The sequence below is a fragment of the Salmo salar genome, chromosome 29 (assembly GCF_965601325.2).
Source record: "Salmo salar chromosome 29, fSalSal1, whole genome shotgun sequence".
NCBI lineage: Eukaryota > Metazoa > Chordata > Actinopteri > Salmoniformes > Salmonidae > Salmo > Salmo salar.
This window is the reverse complement of record NC_138319.1, coordinates 13,037,241-13,061,651: the sequence shown is the minus strand read 5'-3', so window position 1 is coordinate 13,061,651 and position 24,411 is coordinate 13,037,241. Positions and strand designations below refer to the sequence as shown.

At 44.1% G+C, this 24,411-nt stretch overlaps 1 protein-coding gene across 2 annotated transcripts in view; it reads left to right on the top strand.

Annotated features, from left to right (window-relative positions):
• LOC106590136 (collectin-12) overlaps window positions 1–23,704 on the top strand; it is a 64,807-nt gene extending 41,103 nt beyond the window's left edge. For both annotated transcript variants that reach the window (XM_014180756.3, XM_045710792.2), the window contains 8 exons: window positions 1,806–1,928; window positions 16,045–16,131; window positions 16,327–17,370; window positions 19,189–19,686; window positions 19,804–19,940; window positions 20,198–20,307; window positions 20,465–20,611; window positions 20,758–23,704. In XM_014180756.3, the coding sequence (XP_014036231.1) occupies window positions 1,806–1,928; window positions 16,045–16,131; window positions 16,327–17,370; window positions 19,189–19,686; window positions 19,804–19,940; window positions 20,198–20,307; window positions 20,465–20,611; window positions 20,758–20,848 (2,237 nt within the window). In that variant the 3' untranslated portion in view covers window positions 20,849–23,704. The remainder of the gene's footprint in view (window positions 1–1,805; window positions 1,929–16,044; window positions 16,132–16,326; window positions 17,371–19,188; window positions 19,687–19,803; window positions 19,941–20,197; window positions 20,308–20,464; window positions 20,612–20,757) is intronic.
• Window positions 23,705–24,411: the final 707 nt, after the last annotated feature.

The window sequence follows — 24,411 nt, the reverse complement described above, 5'->3', positions numbered from 1 at the left end:
TGGGCCTTGAAGCCAGTTCTACTGCATTATTAATATTTTTTTTACTGTTCCCCTCTAATCAGGGACTGATTTAGACCTGGGACAGCAGCTGTGTGCAATTAATTATCAGGTAGAACAGAAAACCAGCAGGCTCTGGATCTTGTAGGGTAAGAGTTGAATACCTCTGCTTTAGGTAGTATCATACAGTATCTTAATACTCCCAACCCTAGCAGTCATTCTAAATAGAGGTTGCAGGTGAAAACAAATTCAGAATATTGGATATCCCCACTCTGTCTGGATTGTAATAGGAATAACACGTTACTTTACAGGCCTGATGTGGCCTGTAAACCATTAGTTTCAGGTCACCTTGTTAGGGTTTAACTAGACCCTCAAAATAAGGCCTTACAAAATATAAATTGCCTTTAAACATTGAGTCATTCAATTAGGATCTCACTTGGCAAATGTCACATGGTTAAAATGAATGAAAGAAACAACAAATGTCTCTGTTACTAGCAAACACAGTCATGGGTAGTACTCTAAAATTCACTTGAAAGGCACCCTGGGAAATATGTAAATAAGGCTAAACACATTATTTGCATAAAATAAGGTGTTGAGTGTGTGCTCTTCCTCAAAGAACCATCCTATTTAAGGTTCTTATTTGGTTCCAACTGGAACTTTTATTTTTAAGACTAAGCTTCACTGGAAATCACCATTTCTACACCAATGCTTTTAATGGAAATTATTAGGATATAATTCATTATCATAATCACATTAAACGAATCAGGAAGCTCAATAAGCATATATTTAGCATAGGCCAAGAAGTGTTAACACAAAGATTGCATTGGCACAGGCTGCCTTTGTGTTGCCATGGAAATTTCCATGTCTTGGAAGTGGCTTTCCTTGCGCTGAACATGCAAAGGAGTTTTATTTCAGGTACATGGAAAGCAGGACCTTTCATTTTCCCCCACTTCCTGAATTCAAATGAAATACAGCTGTGTTCCCGTCAGCACTGCGGATCTCGGCACTCATCTGTCAGGAAAGATATCCTTGGAAAGAAATATTCCAAGAGAATGTAGGAGAATGCTTGCGTGGCTCTGTGACTTTCCCCACTGGTTGGAGGCACTTGAAGGTCCATGGTTTGAATCAGAGGAGGTTGGTATCATATCTCTTCATCGTATGTGTTTCTTTGGTGTCCCTCGCCCCCTCACCAACCGGGCCCCAGGGGACCAGTGGGCCCTTTAATGTGGCCTCCAGGCTGTTTGTCCAGATGCGGTGATCTGGAGATTAAGACCCAGAACCTGGATAGACCCCAGATTCCCAGCCCACATAGGGCCAGCCAGGCCCCACTCTGACCTCGCTCTCTGCTGTCTCCACATAGCCTGACTCTGCAGCCATCTGAGCCGCAATAGACACCTGACCATATGTGTTCCAAATGGCACCCTGTTACCTATATAGTCCACTACTTATGACAATGGCACCCTATCCCCTAGGCCTCTCAAACTCAACTCTGAACCTTGAAACCAGTTTCACAACGTTTTTTCATTGTTCCCCTCTAATCAGGGACTGATTTAAGTGGGTGCAATTAATTATCAGGTAGAACACAAAACCAGCAGGCTCTGGACCTCGTAGGGTAAGAGTTGAATACCCCTGCCACAGGTAATGCACAGAGACCCAGGACCTTCATACAATGTATTAAATGTTTTGGTATGATAACCATAACATCCTTTCACTTCGTATGGCTACATTGTGAATACTGATGTAGGAAGGAAAGGAAACATGCTATTTCCCCAAATGTTTATTAATCTGCATTTCTCTCCCTTGTGTAGGGATCCAGGAGGGGACCCAGTGCACTAAGTGTAAGAATGAGTGGGCGTTAAAGACCTCCATAGCACTACTCTACGTGCTGTGCACTCTACTCACCATCGCTGTGGCTGTCCTCGGGTATAAAGGTAAGCAGAGACACACATCTATCTGTCAGTCAAAGTGCATGCATGTCTGTGTCCCAAGTGGCACCCTATTCCCTATGTAGTGCACAACTTTTGACCAGGACCCATAGGGAATAAGGTGTCAACTTTAAAGAGGTCGGGAGAGACATATTTTCATGCTTGTGTGTCTGTCAAAAGGGCATGCTACTTTTGAGACCTAGAATAGAAAGTGTATGTCATTGTTCAACCGAACCTGATTATGCCCTAGCATGTTGTTACTAAAGTCGTGCGATTTGTTGAGAAAGTGATTGTCCAAACTGTGCGTGGGGTCCTTGTTCATATCCTGCCAGGAAATAAGATTACATTGGAGAGTGTGTGTGGGGGGACCAGGCTGTGTATGTGTATGTGTTGTGTGTTTGTGTGCCTAACATCCCCAGTGACCCCAGTCTGCCCAAACATGACATAGATGCTGTTGGACAATGTTTCATTGTTATTAATTAAGGCTAGTGGGAGAGTCATGGAAACTCTGAGAGATCCCACTCTGTAAGATCATCCCACTCTCTGAAACAAGCCCTTTTCTCTCCAAAGTAACATTTACACACAGTCTGCCACCCGCAGACTGACCCCTTTTTTAGCTTTTCCACGAAACCTCAGCGCCGTTGTCTGTCCTCCCCCTTGCACCCTTCCTGCACCCCTGCACACGTCCCCCCATTCACCCTGTCTCTGTTTATTTAACCAACACCCCCAATCACACCTCCGGGAACCAACCCGCGGCTTTGCGGAGCTCCACTTCCTGCGTTCTGATTTTTCCAGCTTTGGGAAAACTGTCCCGCAACGGTCCGAAGGCCAAACTTAAGACTGTTCTTGTGATAATTGCGCTAAACATTCCCATATGTGTACACGTGTTTTTTTTCCTATTTACAACATCTCAAAATGACACTGGTTTACATCTCTCGTGGTTATTGGGGATTCTCAACTACATTAAAAGTAATGTCCTTTACACTCACACTTGGATTCAGTCAGTCAGCAGTCAATCCTCATCCTTGTTCCCCGCTGCATATTTTAATGCATCCCTAATTTAGACCAGATGAGCGGTGAACTCGGTGCCACTCTAGCAGAACCCACTGAAATTGGGTTTTTACTGGCGGAGCTGTAGTACTGGGCTGTCCAGGGAACCACAGCTCCACAGCCTACACAAGCAGTCAGGTCCAGATGGTTATGTGGAGTGAGATCCCAATGCTCTATTCACCTCACATCTGTATTCTGTACTGTAGAATACAGCATATCTCTGACCCTGTGTTCTCTACTCTCACCCATAACAATGTCCTCGCTTTGTCTCTTTATCTCTTTATGGTGTGTATGTGGTCTCCACTGAGATATAGAACCTCCATGATATAGGCTTTCCTTGCAGGCAAGACTAGGGCTGCATCCCCAATGTCAGCCTATTCCCTACATAGTGCACTACTTTTGACCAGGGGGCTCTGGTCAAAAGTAGTGCACTATATAGGGAATAGGGTGGCATCTGAGACACGACCCAGTTTGGATGAGGTAGGGATCAGAAAAATATGAATATGAGGAAGGAGAGGACACAGAGAGGGGAATTAGAGTGTGTAGGGGGAGTCTCCCCTCCCTTTGTCCTCACTCAGCACTCCTGCTGCATTCATTTATTTTTCCCTTTCTTTTCCTCTGTTTCTCTCTGTGCTCAGGCTGTGTGCATGGGATCTGTCACAACATTCTGGGCTATAATCAGAGCTTTAGCCAAAATAAGCTGACTTGTCAGGTTGTGTGTATGTGCGTATGCACGCATGTGTGTGTGTGCATGCGTTTGTGTGTGCATGCTCGGTGCCTGCTCAGTGTGTGGGTGTGTGAGTGTTGTGTGTGAGGAAGGGATGACACCCAGAAACCACAGCTGCAGCACAGCTGGCCTACTACACATGCCATAGTAGGGCATAGCTCTTGGACAGATATTATACAGTGTGTGTGTGTATGTGAGTGTTGGTGTGTGTGTATGTGTGTTTGTGTGTGTGTGTTATACAGAGAAACAATGTACAGTAAATGTATGGTTTAAGGTGAATGTGTCTTTCGAGCTCTGTGTGGTACAGTAGTGTATGGTGTCTGGAAATTTGTCTCATTTAGTTTGCAGTGGAAGATTTCATTCAGACTGGCCATACCTATCCAATCTGAGGTAAAACTACTCTTTCAATCGACAGGGAGTTTTTATAGATCATATGGCTTTCTCCAAACTGTCATAATTGTTTTTGTATTTCAAAAGTATTTTGGGTGATTAGTCATCTATGAAGGTGAAAATGTTAAACATACAGTACCACTCTAAAGTTACACACCTACTCATTCAAGGGACTTTCTTTATTTGACTATTTTCTACATTGTAGAATAATAGTGAAGACATAAAAAATATGAAATAACACATATGGAATCATGTAGTAACCAAAATGACAACCCTAGGACATTATGTTATACAATACATGCATGTTTTGTTCAATCAAGTTCATATTTATATCAAAAACCAGCTTTTTACATTAGCATGTGACGTTCAGAACTAGCATACCCCCCGCAAACTTCCGGGGAATTCGCTAACATTTTACTAAATTACTCACGATAAACGTTCACAAAAAGCATAACAATTATTTTAAGAATTATAGATACAGACCTCCTCTATGCACTCGATATGTCCGATTTTAAAATAGCTTTTTGGTGAAAGCACATTTTGCAATATTCTAAGTACATAGCCCAGGCATCACGGGCTAGCTATTTAGACACCCGGCAAGTTTAGCACTCACCAATATCAGCTTTACTATTATAAAAGTTTCATTACCTTTTGTTGTCTTCGTCAGAATGCACTCCCAGGACTGCTACTTCAATAACAAATGTTGGTTTGGTCCAAAATAATCCATCGTTATATCCGAATAGCGGCGTTTTGTTCGTGCGTCCCAGACACTATCTGAAATGGTAAATCAGGGTCGTGCGCATGGCGCAATTCGTGACAAAAAAAATCTAAATATTCCATTACCGTACTTCGAAGCATGTCAACCGCTGTTTAAAATCCATTTTTATGCCATTTTTCTCGTAAAAAAGCGATAATATTCCGACCAGGAATCTCCTTTTAGCTAAACTGAGGAAAGTAAACAAAGCTTTCGGTCGACGCGGGCACGAGCCTGAGTCTCACAGTACTGTAACCAGCCACTACCCAAACGCGCTACTTTTTTTCAGCCAGAGCCTGCAAAGCCACGATTCAGCTTTTTACCGCCTTCTGAGACCCTATGGCAGCCGTAGGAAGTGTCACGGGACAGTTAAGATCCTCACTCTTCAATAAACAGAGACAAGAAGAACGACACCTTGTCAGACAGGCCACTTCCTGCCTGAAACCTTGTCAGGTTTTTGCCTGCCAAATGAGTTCTGTTATACTCACAGACACCATTCAAACAGTTTTAGAAACTTTGGAGTGTTTTCTATCCATATGTAATAAGTATATGCATATTCTAGTTACTGGGTAGGAGTGGTAACCAGATTAAATCGAGTATGTTTTTTATCCAGCCGTGAAAATACTGCCCCCTAGCCATAACAGGTTAACAATAATTTAAGCTTTCTGCCAATATCAGATATGTCTATGTCCTGGGAAATGTTCTTGTTACTTACAACCTCATGCTTATCGAATTAGCCTACGTTAGCTTAACCGTCCCGTGGATGGGACACCGATCCCAAAGAAGTTGTTTAAGTGTGCCTTAAATTCTAAATAAATCACAGACTGTGTCACCAGCAAAGGACCCCCACATCATCATACCTCCTCCTCCGTACTTCACGTTGGGAACTACACATGCGGAGATCATCTGCTCCCCTACTCAGCGACTCACAAAGACACGGCGGTTGGAACCAAAAATCTCAAATTTGGACTCATCAGACCAAAAAACACATTTCCACCGGTCTATTGTCAATTGCTCGTGTTTCTTGGCCCAAGCAAGTCTCTTTATATTATTGGTGTCCATTAGTAGTGGTTTCTTTGCAGCAATTCGACCATGAAGGCCTGATTCACGCAGTCTTCTCTGAACTGTTGATGTTGAAATGTGTCTGTTACTTGAACTCTGTGAAGTATTTATTGGGGCTGCAATTTCTGAGGCTGGTAACTCTGATGAACTTATCCTCTGCAGCAAAGGAAACTCAGGGTCTTTCTTTCCTGTCCTCATGTGAGCCAGTTTCATCATAGAGCTTGATGGTTTTTGCGACTGCACTTTCAAAGCTTTTGAAATTTTCCAGATTGACTTACCTTCATGTCTTAAAGGAATGTTGGACTGTCATTTCTCTTAGCTTATTTGAGCTGTTCTTGCCATAATATGGACTTGGTCTTGTACCAAATAGGGCTATCGTGTGTATACCACCCTTACCTTGTTACAACACAACCGATTGGCTCAAACGCATTAAGAAGGAAAGAAATTCCACAAAATTCCTCTGACACCGCCTGGTATAGAGGTCCTGGATGGCAAGAAGCTTGGCCCCAGTGATGTACTGGGCCGTACGCACTACCTTCTGTAGTGCCATGCAGTCGGAAGCCGAGCATTTGCCATACCAGGTGGTGATGCAACCAGTCAGGATGCTCTCGATTGTGCAGCTATAGAACTTTTTGAGGATCTGAGGACCCATGCCAAATCTTTTCAGTCTCCTGATGGAGAATAGGCATTGTCGTGCCCTCTTCACGACTGTCTTGGTGTGTTTGGAACATGATAGTTTGTTGGTGATGTGGACACCAAAGAACTTGAAGCTCTCAACCTGCTCCACTACAGCTTCGTTGATGAGAAGGGGCGTGTGCTCGGTCCTCCTTTTCCTGTAGTCCACAATCATCTCTTTTGTCTTGATTACATCGAGGGACAGGATCTTATCCTGGCACCACACTGCCAGGTCTCTGACCTCCTCCCTATAGTCTGTCTCGTTGTTGGTGATCAGGCTGTTGTGTCGTCGGCAAACTTAATGATGGTGTTGGAGTCGTACTGTTGGAGTCGTACTTGGCCATGCATTCATGGGCGAACAGAGAGTACAGGAGGGGACTGAGCACCCCCTCCTGAGGGGCCCCCATGTTGAGGATCATCGTGGCAGATGTGTTGTTACCTACCCTTACCATCTGGGGGCGGCCCATCAGGAAGTCCAGGATCCAGTTGCAAAGGGAGGTGTTTAGTCCCAGGGTCCTTAGCTCAGTGGTGAACTTTGAGGGCACTATGGTGTTGAACGCTGAGCTGTTGTCAATGAATAGCATTCTCACATAGGTGTTCCTTTTGTCCAGGTGGGAAAGGGCAGTTTGGAGTACAATAGTGCATTTGTGGATCTGTTGGGGCGGAATGTAAATTGATGGGTTTCTGGGATAATGGTGTTGATGTGAGCCATGATCAGCCTTTCAAAGCACTTCATGGCTACAGACGTGAGTGCTATGGGTCGGTAGTCATTTATGCAGGTTAAATTGGTGTTCTTGGGCACAGGGACTATGGTGGTCTGCTTGAAACATGTTGGTATTACAGACTCGGTCAGGGAGAGGTTGAAAATGTCAGTGAACATGCCAGTGTGACAGCGCATGCTTGGAGTACACATCCTGGTAATTTGTTTGGCCCAGCGGCCTTGTGACTGTTGACCTGTTTAACCCCTGGTCGGGCTACGGGACGGACATCCAGCTAAAAATCCTATCACCATTAGCATAACAAAATGTAATATATATATTTTTTCAAATATAGGACTATGTTATATCGTTTTATAGATACACCTCTCCTGAATCGAACCACGTTGTCCGATTTCAAAAAGGCTTTACAGCAAAAGCAAAATATTAGATTATGTTAGAGGAGTATATCGTAAAAGTAGCCACATAGCCATTTTTCCGACCAACCACATGCATCACAAATAACCAAAAAACAGCTAAATGCAGCACTAACCTTTGACAATCTTCATCAGATGACACTCCTAGGACATCATGTTACACAATACATGCATTCTTTTGTTCGATAAAGTTCATATTTATATATAAAAACAGCATTTTACATCGGCGCGTGACGTTGACTAACTATTTTCCCTCAAATGCATCCGGTGAAACAGCGCTACAATTTACTAAATTACTATTCGAAAACATTTTTAAAATGTAATATTGTCATTCTAAGATTTATAGATGAATATCTCTTGAAAGCACCTGTAATGCCAGATTTAAAAATAACTTTACTGGGTAATCACACTTTGCGATAAAAGGGGATGCGATACTCAGAAAAATAGGCTACCGTTAAAGGTCAGCGCCATCTTGGAACAATCGCATATCAAATCTACTCTTGTATACTATTGTCAATAATCCCTTACCTTTGATTATCTTCATCAGAAAGCACTTCCAGGAATCCCAGGTCCACAACAAATGTATTTTTGTTCGAAAAAGTTAATCCTTTACGTCCCTATAGCTTGTTCTTGTTAGCGCGTTCTGAAGGCTGCACCAAAAGTTCCGTCGTGCGCGGGACTCCTCTTTCAATAAAATGCATTTTTTTTAAATTTAGGTTCGTTCAAACATGTCAAACGTTGTATAACATAAATCTTTAGGGCCTTTTTCAACCAGAGCTCCAATAAGATTCAAGGGGGACGATTGCATTGTCTTTCAAAACGTTTCGAAAGGAGAGGGTAGCCAGGGGCGCCGGCGTCATAATGGTGATGGCCCTCCTCATGTGACCACTTTCCACAGCATCTCATTCAGTCAGTTTTCACAGTAGGAGACTCAAACCACTTTGTAAAGACTGGGGACATCTAGTGGAAGTAATAGGAAGTGCTCAATGAACCATTGCTCACAGTGTGATTTATAGGCAAAGTGATGAAGTTGAGTCCGCAATTCAGAATTCCACATCCTGTTACGATCGGTCTCGGGGTTTTGACTGCCATATGAGTTCTGTTATACTCACAGACACCATTCAAACAGTTTTAGAAACTTGAGGGTGTTTTCTATCCACAAGTATTAATTATATGCATATCCTAGCTTCTGAGTTTGAGTAGGAGGCCGTTTAAAATGGGCACACATTTTTTTCAAAAATCGCTGTAGCGCCCCCTATCCTAGGCGACCGTCAAGAGGTTAAAGGTCTTACTCACATCGGCTATGGAGAGCGTGATCACACAGTCTTCCGGAACAGCTGATGCTCTCATGCATGCTTCAGTGTTGCTTGCCTCGAAGCGAGCATAGAAGTTATTTAGCTCATCTGGTAGGCTAGTGGCACTGGGCAGCTCACGGCTGTGCTTCCCTTTGTAGTCCGTAATAGTTTGCCAGCCCTGCCACATCCGATGAGCGTGGAGCCGGTGTAGTACTATTCAATCTTAGTCCTGTACTGACACTTTGCCTGTTTGATGGTTCGTCGGAGGGCATAGGGGGATTTGTTTTTAGCGTTCAGGTTAGAGTCCCGCTCCTTGAAAGCGGCAGCTCTACCCTTTAGCTCAGTGCTGATGTTGCCTGTAATCCATAGCTTCTGGTTGGAGTGTGTACGTGTGGTCACTGTGGGGACGACGTCATCGATGCACTTTTGATGAAGCCAGTGACTGATGTGGTGTACTCCTCAATGTCATTGGAAGAATCCCGGAACAGATTCCAGTCTACGCTAGCAAAACAGCTTAACATCTGCATCATCTGACCACTTCCTCATTAAGCGAGTCACTGGTACTTCCTGCTTTAGTTTTTGCTTGTCAGCAGGAATCAGGAAGATAGAGTTATGGTCAGATTTGCCAAATGGAGGGCGAGGGAGAGCTTTGTACGTGTCTCTGTGTGATGTTTAAAGGTGGTCTAGAGTTTTTTTTCCTCTGGTTGCACATGTGACATGCTGGTAGAAATTAGGTAAAACGGATTTAAGTTTCCCTGCATTAAAGTCCCTGGCCACTAGGAGCGCTGCCTCTGGATGAGCATTATCTTTTTTGCTTATGGCTTTATACAGCTCGTTGAGTGCCGTCTTAGTACCAGCATCGGTTTGTGGTGGTAAATAGACAGTGTCACGTCCTGACCAGCAGGTGGAGTAGGTGTATAAGTTTTGGTCAGGGCGTGGCAGAAGAAGTTGTGTTTTCTATGTTCTGTCTAGGTTGGGTGTTTCTATGTAGAGTTAATTGGGGTGGACTTCCAATTGAAGGCAGCTGTGTGGTGTTGCCTTTGATTGGAAGTCCTATATTAGTTGGGTGTGTTTGTGGGGAATTGTTTGTGAGCACTGCTTGTTGAGCCTGCCACACTGTTGTTAGTACTGAGTACTGTTTATTGTTTTGTTTTTTCTTTTCTGTGGATGCTTTACTCTTTTTGTGAATTAAAAGAATGAGTATCCATATACCCGCTGCATTTTGGTCTTCCCTTCAACACCACAACGAATTTCGTGACAGACAGCTACAAAAAATATAGATGAAAACTCTCTTGGTCTATAGCTTATCATGAGATACTCTACCTCAGGCGAGCAAAACCTTGAGACAAATCGACGCAGACCGCCACCCCTTGTCTTACTGGGGGCAGCTGTTCTATCTTGCCGATGGACCGAAACACCCAGCCAGTTGTATGTTATCCATGTCATTGTTCAGCCATGACTCTGTGAAACATAAGATATTACAGTTTTTAATGTCCCGTTGGTAGGATAGTCTTGATCAGAACTCATCCATTTTATTATCCAAGGGGGATTACTCACTCGCCGTCGGATCCTTACAAGGCACCCTGACCTATGTCCCCAATATCTCTGTATCTTCTTCATGCGAATGATGGGGATTTGGGCCTTGTTGGGTGTCTGAAGTAAATCCTTCGCGTAAAAGAAAAATGCTTTGTCCAGTACGAGGTGAGTAATTGCTGTCCTGATATCCAGAAGCTCTTTTCGGTCATAAGAGACGGTGGCAGAAACATTATGTTCAAAATAAGTTGCAAATAACGTGAAAGAACACACACAATTGCACAATTGGTTAGGAGCCCGTAAAACAGCAGCCATCTCCTCTGGCGCCATCTTTTACAACTTTTCTGGTTACTACATGATTCCATATGTGTTATTTCATAGTTTTGATGTCTTCACTATTATTCTACAATTTAGAAAATAGTAAAATAAAGAAAAACCCTTGAATGAGTAGGTGTGTCCAAATGTTGACTGGTACTGTACATCCGTCCACCAGGCTGAGAAGGCTACATCCCGAGTGGCATTTGATTTCCATATACAGGCGACTTGAGTTTCCCAAAATATTAGGACGTCTACTCTGTACGAAGCCATTTTACATCATAATTTTATGACTTCTCTGTTTCAAGTCTGGAGACATTTCTAGGAATGGTTGGGAATGTTGTTTTGATCTTTTGTTTCCTGCAATGGAAAGAGTGGGATCCTGGGAGGATTATACGTTCAGAGAGTTTATGTAGTAAACACTTTCTCAAACATGCGAAAGCAATTACTTCTGAGTTTCACAAACACTACTACATGTCTATGACACCACCCATACCAGGCCCATATCCAGAAAGTGACTCAGAGTAGGAGTACTGATCTAGGATGATCTTTGCCTTAAATCTTAATGAATAAGAAGGGGGTGGGACCTGATCCTAGATCAGCACTCCTACTCTGAGACGCTTTGTGAATATGGGCCCCAGTCAACACTATCAGGTAGGAGTGCTTCTAACACCACAGCACTCTTGATAAGACACTCACCTGAAATAAATTCTATCTAAATGGGGAAATGTAATTATAGGCTACTTTTGGGCTGAATTCCATGTTACGCATGCATGTTAATATGGCATGAATCAAGCGATTCAGTCTACTCCCATTTTAGCTTAGCACAATTACAGACGAACACATGCAAGTCGTTAAAAGCATGTATGAAGTTCTGGGTTTCTATTTCCGCAAGGCATTTTTTTCCATTGTTTGTTGACAATGAGAAATGTACACTCATCCTTGGCGGGTCTAAAGAATGACACATTGTTATTTCTCTGTTTCTCATCTCTCATTTCCAAGCGGTTGCCTTCCATTCTCTCTGTCGTTGTTAGTTAGATGTTCTGTCATCACTCTACTTCTTCCTTAATTGGGATGTTCCATGAAATGAGTGCCTTTTGCTTCCCTTTGATATTTTAAGTAGAAATTGTGCACTAATATAGAATTTGAAAATCTGGTTATATTCAATTTAATATAGACCACGTGGAAAATCCAATAAATGTGCATTTTGACATGCCCCTCTGTGCACCCTCTGCGATTTCCAGGAAGATTTTAACCCACTTAACCCCAACATTTCTCAACGTTTTTACCATCAGTGTAAAGTGTAAAGCCCTAGTTATTTTGTTGCTTTTACAAAGTCATTTCTGAAGATGATTATTTACTTCAAGTGATTAGTGATTAATTTTAAATTAAAACAAAAACCTGTCCCTCATTTTAAGGTCGACCCTCCCACTTGGCACACACTGGTTGAATCTATGTTGTCACCACGTCATTTCAATGAAATTACGTTGAACCAATGTGGAATACACGTTGAACTGACGTCTGTGGCCAGTGGGCTGTTATGTGAACTGAACTGTCGTTTTAATATGGTGGAACTATTCCTTTTCAAATATTTTTTAGCTCTGTCACGCCTGCTCCCGCTCCCCCTCTCTGGCGCTCGAGGGCGCCAGGCTGCTCATCGTTACGCACACCTGTCACCATCGTTACGCGCATCAGCGCTTCATTGGACTCACCTGGACTCCATCACTTTATTGATTGCCTCATCTTTATCTGTCTATTCCTCAGTTTGATCCCCATGTCAGCATTAATGTTGTTTTGGTCCCCCTGTCCAGACGCTGTCCTTGTTTTGTTTCATGTCGGTTATTTATTAAATATTCACTCCCTGTACTTGCTTCTCATCTCCCAGCGTCTGTTCTCACAAGCTCTGTCTGTCTGTGGCCTCTTCTGTCATGGGTCCTCTTCCTCGGTGCGCACTGTCACTGTTTCCGTTTCCAATTTGTCCAGCTGTGTCTAACATTTCACGTAAACCCGATTTCATGTCTGCATCAAAGTAGAGGTCCTTATACCTAGCATCGAGCATGGTGGCGACACAGTAAAGAGGCTCAGAGAGAATGCCACTGAATCACTTGTTTACAGCCTTTAGTAGAGTACTTTTGCAAGTTTTAACCACGTGGTCTGTATCAGCAGTTTTGTTGAGCAGGCGTTTCAATGCCATGACAGAGGGTATCACGTCTGCTGGAGACGCAGTTGATGAGCTTATTCCCGAGTCAGTTGTTCGAATGGAGCTAGGAGTGTGTTCATGTTTACAAGTTTCAAACATGTTCTGAAATGGCAGCAGTAGTATGAGAACCAGCACATTCTTGAGCATGCAATACGGCTTTCCTCAGTACGAAATCCTTGTCGACCCACTGTGCTGTCAGACTCAGCATGCTCATGGGGCTGACATCGCTGGTCCAAATGTCAGTCGCGAAGCTAATAGCATTGACGCCCATAGCAAGTAGCTCATGGATGTGCATTTCAACAATACTGTGTAACTCCGGTAGGATAACATCTGAAAAATACCGTCTACTTGTTAGTGTTTATCGGTTCTTGAGATGCTCGACCAGTCGGCGAAAGCCAGCATCATCCATGAGAGAGATTGGTTGATTGCCAAAGGGCAATGAATTGCATTATCTTGGCATTAATGGATTTCGCCTTTGAGTTGTCTCGCTGAAATGTTCTTACTCTCATATGACTGCTCGACTTGAACTTGTTTAGTTGTGTGCTCTTAGTTTTTTTCAGATTTTCTTTTAACCTCTCTGGGCTAGCCAACAGCCAGTGTAATCCCGTGGCGCGATTTTCAAATACCTTAGAAATGCTATTACTTCAATTTCTCAAACATATGACTATTTTACACCATTTTAAAGACAAGACTCTCGTTAATCTAACCACACTGTCCGATTTCAAAAAGGCTTTACAACGAAAGCAAAACATTAGATTATGTCAGCAGAGTACCCAGCCAGAAATAATCAGACACCCATTTTTCAAGCTAGCATATAATGTCACAAAAACCCAGAAGACAGCTAAATGCAGCACTAACCTTTGATGATCTTCATCAGATGACACACCTAGGACATTATGTTATACAATACATGCATGTTTTGTTCAATCAAGTTCATATTTATATCAAAAAACAGATTTTTATATTAGCATGTGACGTTCAGAACTAGCATACCCCCCGCAAACCTCCGGTGAATTTACTAAATTACTCACGATAAACGTTCACAAAAAACATAACAATTATTTTAAGAATTATAGATACAGAACTCCTTTGTGCAATCAAGGTGTCCGATTTTAAAATAGCTTTTCGGTGAAAGCACATTTTGCAATATTCTGAGTACATAGCCCAGCCATCACGGCTAGCTATTTAGACACCCACCAAGTTTAGCCCTGACCAAACTCCGATTTACTATTACAAAAGTTTGATTACCTTTGCTGTTCTTCGTCAGAATGCACTCCCAGGACTGCTACTTCAATAACAAATGTTGGTTTGGTCCAAAATAATCCATCGTTATATCCAAATAGTGGCGTTTTGTTCGTGCGTTCAAGACACTATCCGAAGTGTAAATAAGGGTCACGAGCATGGCGCAATTTGTGACAAAAAAATTCTAAATATTCCATTACCGTACTTCGAAGCATGTCAACCGCTGTTTAAAATCCATTTTTATGCCATTTTTCTCGTAAAAAAGCGATAATATTCCGACCGGGAATCTGCGTTTAGGTAAACAGACGAAAGAAAACAAGGCATGGGGTCGACGCGGGCACGCGCCTGAGTCTCACAGTACTGTAACCAGCCACTAACAAAACGCGCTACTGTTTTTTCAGCCAGAGCCTGCAAAGCCACGATTCAGATTTTTGCCGCCTTCTGAGAGCCCATGGGAGCCGTAGGAAGTGTCACGTAACAGCAGAGATCCTCTGTAATGGATAGAGATAATCAAGAAGGGCAAGAAATTGTCAGACAGGCCACTTCCTGCATGGAATCTTCTCAGGTTTTGACTGCCATATGAGTTCTGTTATACTCACAGACACCATTCAAACAGTTTTAGAAAATTTAGGGTGTTTTCTATCCAAAGCCAATAATTAAATACATATTCTAGTTACTGGGCAGGAGTAGTAACCAGATCAAATCGGGTACGTTTTTTATCCAGCCGTGTCAATACTGCCCCCTAGCCCTAACAGGTTAAGTAGTCGCTGAACGTCTGGGGGTGATTTACTTTCAAGTGAGTAATTCGGTTTGTGGTATTGAAAGATTTCACTTTCTCACGTCCTCAGGAAATAATAGCAGCACAAATGTTGCAGATGGCCTTTTTGTTATCTTCCTTTGAAACTTCAAAATAGATCCACACAGCAGACATTGTGGGCTAGGTTAGGAATGCTGTGTTGCACATGTAGCGCTGTATTTTTCGTGGCGTCATTACATCATCTACCTACGTTATATAGGTATGCACGTCAGCTTTGACATCGGTTTTGCACATTGGCGTTAAACTAGATGCCGATGTTGTCATTTTAGCTAATATCGGCCGATTTTGATATGCTTACCGATATATGGTGCACCCTTAGATGTAACCCCTGTGGTCTCCAGTTAGATGGTTAGAGATGGCTCCCTAGCCTGTGGAAGTGATGGTGGTGGGGTGATTCCATGGAATCCCAGACACATTCCAGAGGAAATGAAGGGTCCAGTCGCCTGACACAGCGTCTGTCTCCTTAGGGTACCCTTTGATCCCCCTGTTTACTGAGGACCCCCCTCGGGTTGCTTCCTGTCCCCCAGGGTCCCTCCAGTGTCTCTGTCCTACCCCCCTCCTCTCCGGACCCTACTCCCTCTGACCACCCACCCACTCTGTGCTCATCTGCCAGTGTCTTCAGTGTCTCATGCTCAGTCTTCATGGACACACCCAGTCATTGAGACATTATTGTGTATTACATGACCATTTCCTAATCCTAAAGCTTGTGATTGCTGAGGCGACCATTATTACATACCCACCAGACATATAGACATCTTATATATTGTGTCTGAGTGAGGTTTCATAATCATTCTTTCTGATCCCTTTTATACATGGTGTCTGTGATTGCAGGCTATTCTGCCCATCCTTCTCAGACTCGTAATATTGTATGGAGCCCGCCACTGTGCTGAAGAGCTAACCCTGAACTGTGTTGTGTTGTTTGTGTTGCAGTGGTGCAAAAGGTTGACAATGTGTCCGAAGGTATCGAGAGCTATGGGGGGAAGATCATTGCTGTGGAAACAGACTTGAAAAAGCTAGGTGAGTTTCCCCACTACCTATAGCAAGTTGACCATGCATAATCCTTTGTAACTTAAGCCTGTGCATTGTGTTGAATAATAACAGTTAAGAGTTACTGTTTTTACTGAAGTCTTTGATTGAAGTCTCTTTAATCTTTGATTGAAGAGTAACCACACCAACCATTATGTAATCATTTCTTTCACACCATGTCCCCAGATGACCAGACTGGGGAGAAGTCGGAGAACACTACCACAGAGATCCAGGCCTTTAAGAACAACATCCGGGCTCTGCAGCGGCAGCTGTCTGAGGTGGCAGAGAGGAGCAACAGTAACCGGGCAGCCCTGGGTCGTCTGCAGGATTCTGGCCTGGACATGCAGGGCAGCCAGGGCTCCATACAGGGTCTGCTGGACGCCAACACGGCCACGCTGAAGTCTGTCAATGGCACCCTGCGGGCCTACGGAGGCACCATGGAGGGTCTTCAGGAGGACACGGCTCGGCTGCAAACGGAGCTCCAGGAGCAGGTTCGGCAGCAGAGCCAGGCCCTGCTGAGCATCGGGAATCTTAACCTCACCCAGGCCCAACAGAGGGGCCTAATCTCGGCTTTGCAGAGATCTGTGGATGACACCAGCCAGGCCATCCAGAAGATCCGAAACGACTTCCAAAGCCTGGAGCAGACGGCCAGGCAGACGAAGTCGGATGCTGATTGGCTGAAGGAGAAGGTGCAGAACCTCCAGGTGCTGGCCTCCAATGCCTCTGCCCTGGCCAAGTCCAACAACGACAGCCTGGAGGACGTGGGATCTCAGCTGGCCTCGCTGTCTGGACAGCTCCAGAACACCTCCAGCTTGGCAGAGAACCACGACCAGACTCTCAGGGAGATCATGGACCAGCAGCGCAACCACGACAACCTCACCTCCTCTAAGTTCGACCAGCTGGAGATACGCCTGGACGAGTCAGAGGGGAGCATCGACCGCGTGACAGGCAACATCAGCTTTACTACTCAACTCCTGGGCGCCATCAACCTGAACCTCAACGAGCTGCGCACCTGCGCCGAGACAGTGGGGCGCCACTCCGACTACCTGTCCGACTTGAATGCCACCGTGTCAGACGTGAGGTCAGACGCCACCACACTGAGGTCGCAGCAGGACGACCTGGTGGCCCGCCTGGACAAGGAGGTCACCAGCCTCTCCATCATCATGGAGGAGATGAAGCTGGTAGACAGCAAGCACTCACAGCTCATCACCAACTTCACCATCCTACAGGGTAATTCAAATGAAAACACATTTACATGCGTCGAATACAACTGGTGTAGACTTTACCGTGCAATGTTTGCTTATGAGCCCTTCCCAACAATGCAGAGTTTAAAAATAAAATAAACTCAGCAAAAAAAGAAACGCCCTCTCACTGTCAACTGCGTTTATTTTCAGCAAACTTAACATGTGTATATATTTGTATGAACATAACAAGATTTAACAACTGAGACATAAACTGAACAAGTTCCACAGACATGTGACTAACAGAAATTTAATAATGTGTCCCTGAACAAATGGGGTGTCAAAATCAAAAGTAACAGTCAGTATCTGGTGTGGCCACCAGCTGCATTAAGTACTGCAGTGCATCTTTCCTCATGGACTGCACCAGATTAGCCAGTTCTTGCTGTGAGATGTTACCCAACTCTTCCACCAAGGCACCTGCAAGTTTGCAAGTTCCCGGACATTTCTGGAGGGAATGGCCCTAGCCCTCACCCTCCGATCCAACAGGTCCCAGACGTGCTAAATGTGATTGAGATCCGGGCTCTTCGCTGGCCATGGCAGAACACTGACATTCCTGTCTTACAAGAAATCACGCACAGAACGAGCAGTATGGCTGGTAGCATTGTCATGCTGGAGGGTCATGTCAGGATAAGCCTGCAGGAAGGGTACCACAAGGGAGGAGAATGTCTTCCCTGTAACCCACAGCGTTGAGATTGAATGCAATGACAACAAGCTCAGTCCGATGATGCTGTGACACACCGCTCCAGACCACGATGGACCCTCTACCTCCAAATCGATCCCGCTCCAGAGTACAGGCCTCGGTGTAACGCTCATTCCTTTTATGATAAACGCGAATCCGACCATCACCCCTGGTGAGACAAAACAGCGACTCGTCAGTGAAGAGCACTTTTTGCCAGTCCTGTCTGGTCCAGCGACGGTGGGTTTTTGCCCATAGGCGACGTTGTTGCCGGTGATGTCTGGTGAGGACCTACCTTACAACAGGCCTACAAGCCCTCAGTCCAGCCTCTCTCAGCCTATTGCGGACAGTCTGAGCACTGATGGAGGGATTGTGCGTTCCTGGTGTAACTCGGGGAAATGTTGTAGTTGCCATCCTGTACCTGTCCCACAGGTGTGATGTTCGGATGTACTGATCCTGTGCAGGTGTTGTTATATGTGGTCTGCCACTGCGAGGACGATCAGCTGTTCGTCCTGTCTCCCTGTAGCGCTGTCTTAGGCGTCTCACAGTACGGACATTGCAATTTATTGCCCTGGTCACATCTGCAGTCCTCATGCCTCCTTGCAGCATGCCTAAGGCATGGTCACGCAGATGAGCAGGGACCCTGGGCATCTTTCTTTTGGTGTTTTTCAGAGTCAATAGAAAGGTCTCTTTAGTATCCTAAGTTTTCATAACTGTGACCTTAATTGCCTACCATCTGTAAGCGGTTAGTGTCTTAAGAACCGTTCCACAGGTGCATGTTCATTAATTGTTTATGGTTCATTGAACAAGCATGGAAAACAGTGTTTAAACCTTTTACAATGAAGATCTGTGAAGTTATTTGGATTTTTACGAATTATCTTTGAAAGACAGGGTCCTGAAAAAGGGACGTTTCTTTTTTTGCTGAGTTTAGTAACACAAGAGGAGTAAAATGAATGACACAAGAATGGAGCTATATACAGGGAGTTCCAATACTAGATCAATGTGAAGAGGTACGAGGTATTTGTGGTAGATATGTAGATGAAGGCAGGGTAAAGTGACACTCACACTCCTCTACTACACTTTGAACAGTTGAACAGACCCAGGTGTATTTTTTATTGTTTCTTGTTTCAGGTCCACCTGGTCCAAGAGGCCCGCGGGGAGACAAAGGACCCCAGGGAGGAGCCGGTCAGCCCGGTCAGAAAGGGGAGAAAGGGGATACGGGTGGGCCTGGGGTGCAGGGGCTCCGTGGAGAGAAGGGATCTCCAGGACCACCAGGAATACAAGGGTTCAAAGGTCAGCCAGGCTCACGGGGGAACCCAGGTTCAAAGGGCTCCCGAGGGTCAGGGGGCAGGGCAGGACCCCCGGGTGCAAATGGTGAGCCAGGCACTGCTGGGCTCCCTGGGAGAGATGGACAGGCCGGTCCTCAGGGGCCACAAGGTCCGTCGGGAGATCGAGGACAGGTGGGGCCGGCTGGGGCACAGGGACCCAGGGGACCGGTGGGGCCCGTGGGGGCCCCAGGGCCACCTGGACTGCCAGGACTCACTGCCCGACCTGCAGCAGCGGCAGCAGTGCCTTTGGTCCCTTTCTCGATCCAGAGTGAGGCCCCCGCTCCTACTGTGTCGGCCCCAGGTGATACTCATTCATTTTTATACACCATCGATATGTCTGTATCACTCTGTCAACACCATCTATGATAGACAGGACATTAGTTCATTGTGATAGTATAACAATAACCGTTCACTGCAGGTTGTCCTCAAGAGTGGGTTGGCTTCAGAGACAAATGCTATCACTTCTCCAAAGAGCTGCACAACTTTGATGATGCAAAGAAAAGCTGTGATGCCCAGACTGCGTCAATGGTGATCATTAACGATAACGATGAACAGGTAAGAACAGTTATCCTCATAGGCCTTTCAAAATCCTTCTAACACCCCCCCCCCCCCCCTTAAAAGATTTAGATGCACTATTGTAAAGTGGTTGTTCCACTGGATATCATAAGGTGAATGCACCAATTTGTAAGTCGCTCTGGATAAGAGCGTCTGCTAAATGACTTAAATGTAAATGTAAAATCAAAAGCACAACTGTTCAAACAGTCATAAAATGAGTGACATTACTGACATCATGTTTCCTTGTTTTCTCTCAGAAATGGCTGCAAAAGCAGACCTCTGGAAAGGGCTACTTCTGGATGGGTCTGACAGACAGGGAGGAGGAGAATGCATGGCGCTGGCTGGATGGAACCGAACCTGCCTTCTCGTATGTATAGTACCTCAGTGTCAAGGCTGATGCTAGTCTTTCACAGCCGAGATAATCCCATTACTATCAATGCAAGACTAAAGGGGAAGACGCAGTTACATTCACGTGTCTCAAGTTAGGTTTCAGTGTGTGAGTGCCCTCTGCTGTGTGACTGTAGGCAGTGGAAGCCAGGACAGCCAGACAACTGGAGCCACGGGCATGAGAGAGGAGAGGACTGCGCTGGCCTCATCCACGAGGGACTGTGGAATGATTTCTTCTGTGAAGATCTCATCAGCTACATCTGCGAGAAAGCCACGGAGTATCCGTGAGTATCCATCTACAGTATCCGTCTGTCTGTTTGTCTGTCTGTCAAGTTTTCTACGTGTATATATTTTTTTCTGTCTTAGTCATAGTTATTTTGTTTGCAAAAAATATGTGTGATAATCTCCAAGCAATGTCGTTTTTCTGCAGCAAAAACTCCAGGATTACATCACCCTCTGTGGAAGAAGAAGAAAAGGAAGAGGCGTGGTTGAGTCAGAGGCGGTATGATGAGCATCATTAGGCCCCACCCACAAGTGACACTGGCCATCTGACACCCTATGCATGGACATGCTATGTGGAGAAATACGAGGGACAAGCTTCACAAGCCTGAATCGAGACTATGGCTGCATTCACTGAGATTTCCCCCACTGGTAGCCAGATTCCGCTCTCCTCCAAAGTGAACCCAGACCACTACTTCCAGAATTTGCATTCCAGCAACATGACAATCAAGTGTTGAGGGGAAGATCAATCGTTTTTTTTTTTTTTTTTAATAATCACCAAAGTAATTGACTCATATATATTTGTCTCATTTAATTGTTTTTAACGCTGTTTTTTTTTTGTGTGACGTTAGTCCATTTATAACTGATTATCTGAATGTATATTTTCATATTGCAGTTTTTCAATGTAGACCATTATTTTACAGCGCCAATGGGACTCACCGCAGTGTCTTTCACAGTTGATAGTCTAGTTCCTTCATAATTATGTGAGGTGCAAAATGATGCGCAAATAAATCATAGAAATGTCGCTGATATGTCCTTTCTCAAACATCAAGAACTGTCTAGCTATATATAAGTATGTTATTATACACATGAATCTAAATAAATGAAGTATTTACACATAATAACAGTCAGAAAGTCTGCTTGGTTATGAAGTCAAGACTGCACAAGTTTACATGTTAGTATTTCTGTATGTACGGTACTGTATATTTGCGTATGGGACCTGTATGGTGTATGAGTTTGTACTTTCCACAATGTAACAAGTGACTATGGTCGTGTTCCAGGCTGGCTTCAATGCAGACATTGCATTGCATCAACTAATGGTTGCATGCCACATCATCCTGTCCCTCTGGGAATTCGCAGGGATATCTGCGGGCAAAAATGCTTGATTTTGCTGCGGCAATTCTGACATTTTGCATGCCAATATGCAATGAGTTTGTCCTCCAATTTGTCACTAAAATGCGGGGACGAGGGAAAAAGTTTGTTGATTGAACCATATTATGTGGTAAATGTACGACGATTGGTTGAAATTGAGTCCAATTTATGTACTGCGATGATGGGTCAGTTTTAGTTTTATGTGATAATATTGCAAGTATTTTACTGTTTTATGCGGAAATAGTACAGGTATATGTCAAATTTGCCAGGCCACTCATAGTATGCGGGGAATTGTTGACTTTTCAAAAAAAATTGCAATCACAGAATTCTGGAGGGAGCGAGGGACTAATAATTGACTGTGCAGTCGGGCATCAGATTACTATACCATATGATGTGGGCAGCTGTTTTGATAAACACCTTGCCAGGCTTTGTGTGGCATCTGCAATGTAGTCAGCCTGGAACGCTGCCTCTGGCTCATACCTAACAATATTTTCTGCACTAATGGAATTCATGTTTCCTGGTTTTGATAGTCACAATTACCTTGTGTATACTTTTTAGACAGTAATTCTGAAAGTAATGTTCACGAGCTAAAAGTCCCAGAAAATTGTGTACCATGTCACACGTGCAGATATGAGCGCCACATCATTGCTCTCACTCGCTGTACTATGTGTGCATCTTGCTAGCTGTCACTCAAATGGCGAGGGACTGAAGCTCATTGGCGCATAGAACTCGAATTGCTAGGGGGCTGGCCCATGTGGGGGAAAATATAGGGGAAATGGCTTCTAGAAAAACAGTTGCATTCAAACCAGATATTCTGTGGCTAATTGAGGCAAGACAGTAATTCTTATCATAGATTATACATGCATGAACTACACATTGACTCATCCAGCCCAAAGCGGGAGGTGAGTGGGCCTGGGAGGGGATAGGCCCAGCCACTGGGGAGCAAGGCCCAGCCACTGTGGAGCCAGGCCCAGCCAATCGCAATGAGTTTTTCCCCACAAAAGTCCTTTGTTGAAGACAGAAATATGACCACGGCAACCCCCCCCCCCCCCCGTCCTTCCGTCCCAGACGATCCCTCAGGTGAAGAAGCCACATGTGGAGGTCCTGGGATGGTCTGTGGTTGTGAGGCCGATTGGACGTGCTGCCAAATTCTCTAAAACGACATTGGAGGCGGTTTATAGTGGAGAAATTAACATTATATTATCTGGCAGCAGCTCTGGTGGACATTCCTGTAGTCAGCATGCCAATTACGCGCTCCCTCAAAACTTGAGACATCTGTGGCATTTTCTTGTGTGACTAAACTGCACATTTTAGAGTGGTCTTTTATTGTTCCCAGCACAAGGTGCACCTGTGTAATGATCATGCTGTTCAATCAGGTTTTTGATATGCCACACCTGCCAGGTGGATGGATTATCTTGGAGAAATGCTCACTATAACAGGGATGTAAACATATTTGTGCACACAATTTGAGAGAAATAAGCTTTTTGTGTGTATGAAAAATGTCTGGGATCTTTTATTTCAGCTCATGAAACATGGGACCAATACTTTACATGTTGCGTTTATATTTTTGTTTAGTATACTTAGGACTCTATTTAATCCACATCGCGGAAGTTCAGCTTTACAGCATGATTGAAATTTTAAAGGCAACTGCATTAGCGGAGACCGCATTCACAGTAAACACTGCATATGTCGGCTCAATCGGAAAATTACCTTTAAATTTCTATATGTCGCGGAATCTGTAAAGCTATATCATATGATGTGGCGGTTGAACACCTATCCAGATGTTGCGAGTTCTGGCAATGTAATATAGTCAGGCGAGTACACAGCACGTCTCTCGTACTGAAGATCTTGCCAGAGGTCTCATTTGCCTTTATGGTGCTAGGAAGTTGATTCCATCCTTGGATCCACATTTTTGTACTTACAGTACTTATAAGATACTGTACTGCATCTTCACATGTACTGTACATTTGTGGCTGGAAAAATAATAATTGTCCAGTGTTTTTTGACATTGAGTTTTATTGTTTCTTTCTTTCTTTCTTTCTTGTCTAACCCTGATTCATAGCATTATGTCAATTCATTCAGTACACTGTAGCACGGGGCTCCATATCACAGTGCATACAATTAGATGAACACTTCAAGTCGTACATCTTTTCCCCAAAAACATTTCACAATCTGTTTTCCGTTCCTATCTCCATCCCAATTCCAGTTTCTCCTTCAGCTGCACAGAAGTTTGAAACGATCTGACACAGTAGCACCTTTTAGTAGAGGGAATCTAACGCTAACTACCAGTACAATACCAACCGGGACGATGGGATCCTGAACACAGATTTTTAAACATAAAGAACAAAACAGTGACTAACTGAAGACTGTGAGAGCTCAGAAATAATTTCTCTCTTATCTTCTGTCTTCTAAGTTGGCTTGAACTTTTTTTTAAAACAAGCACTTTTCTGTAAAGTTGTAACCTTGTTTAAGATGCACACTTGTAAATACATTTGACTGAGCTCTTGGTAAACATTAAAGCAACATGGAGAGAACATTAGGAAAACAAGTTAACAGGTTTGAGCAGTCTCAGCTACACCTAAAGTACTAATAACAGTCAATACAAGTGTTTTACTGCCTTACAAACCATATAATATTGCCAACCAGGTGATATGTGAATAAATTAGGTCATTCTTCAAATGATCCGATCTGTGCATAAAATAGCCTTCTAATG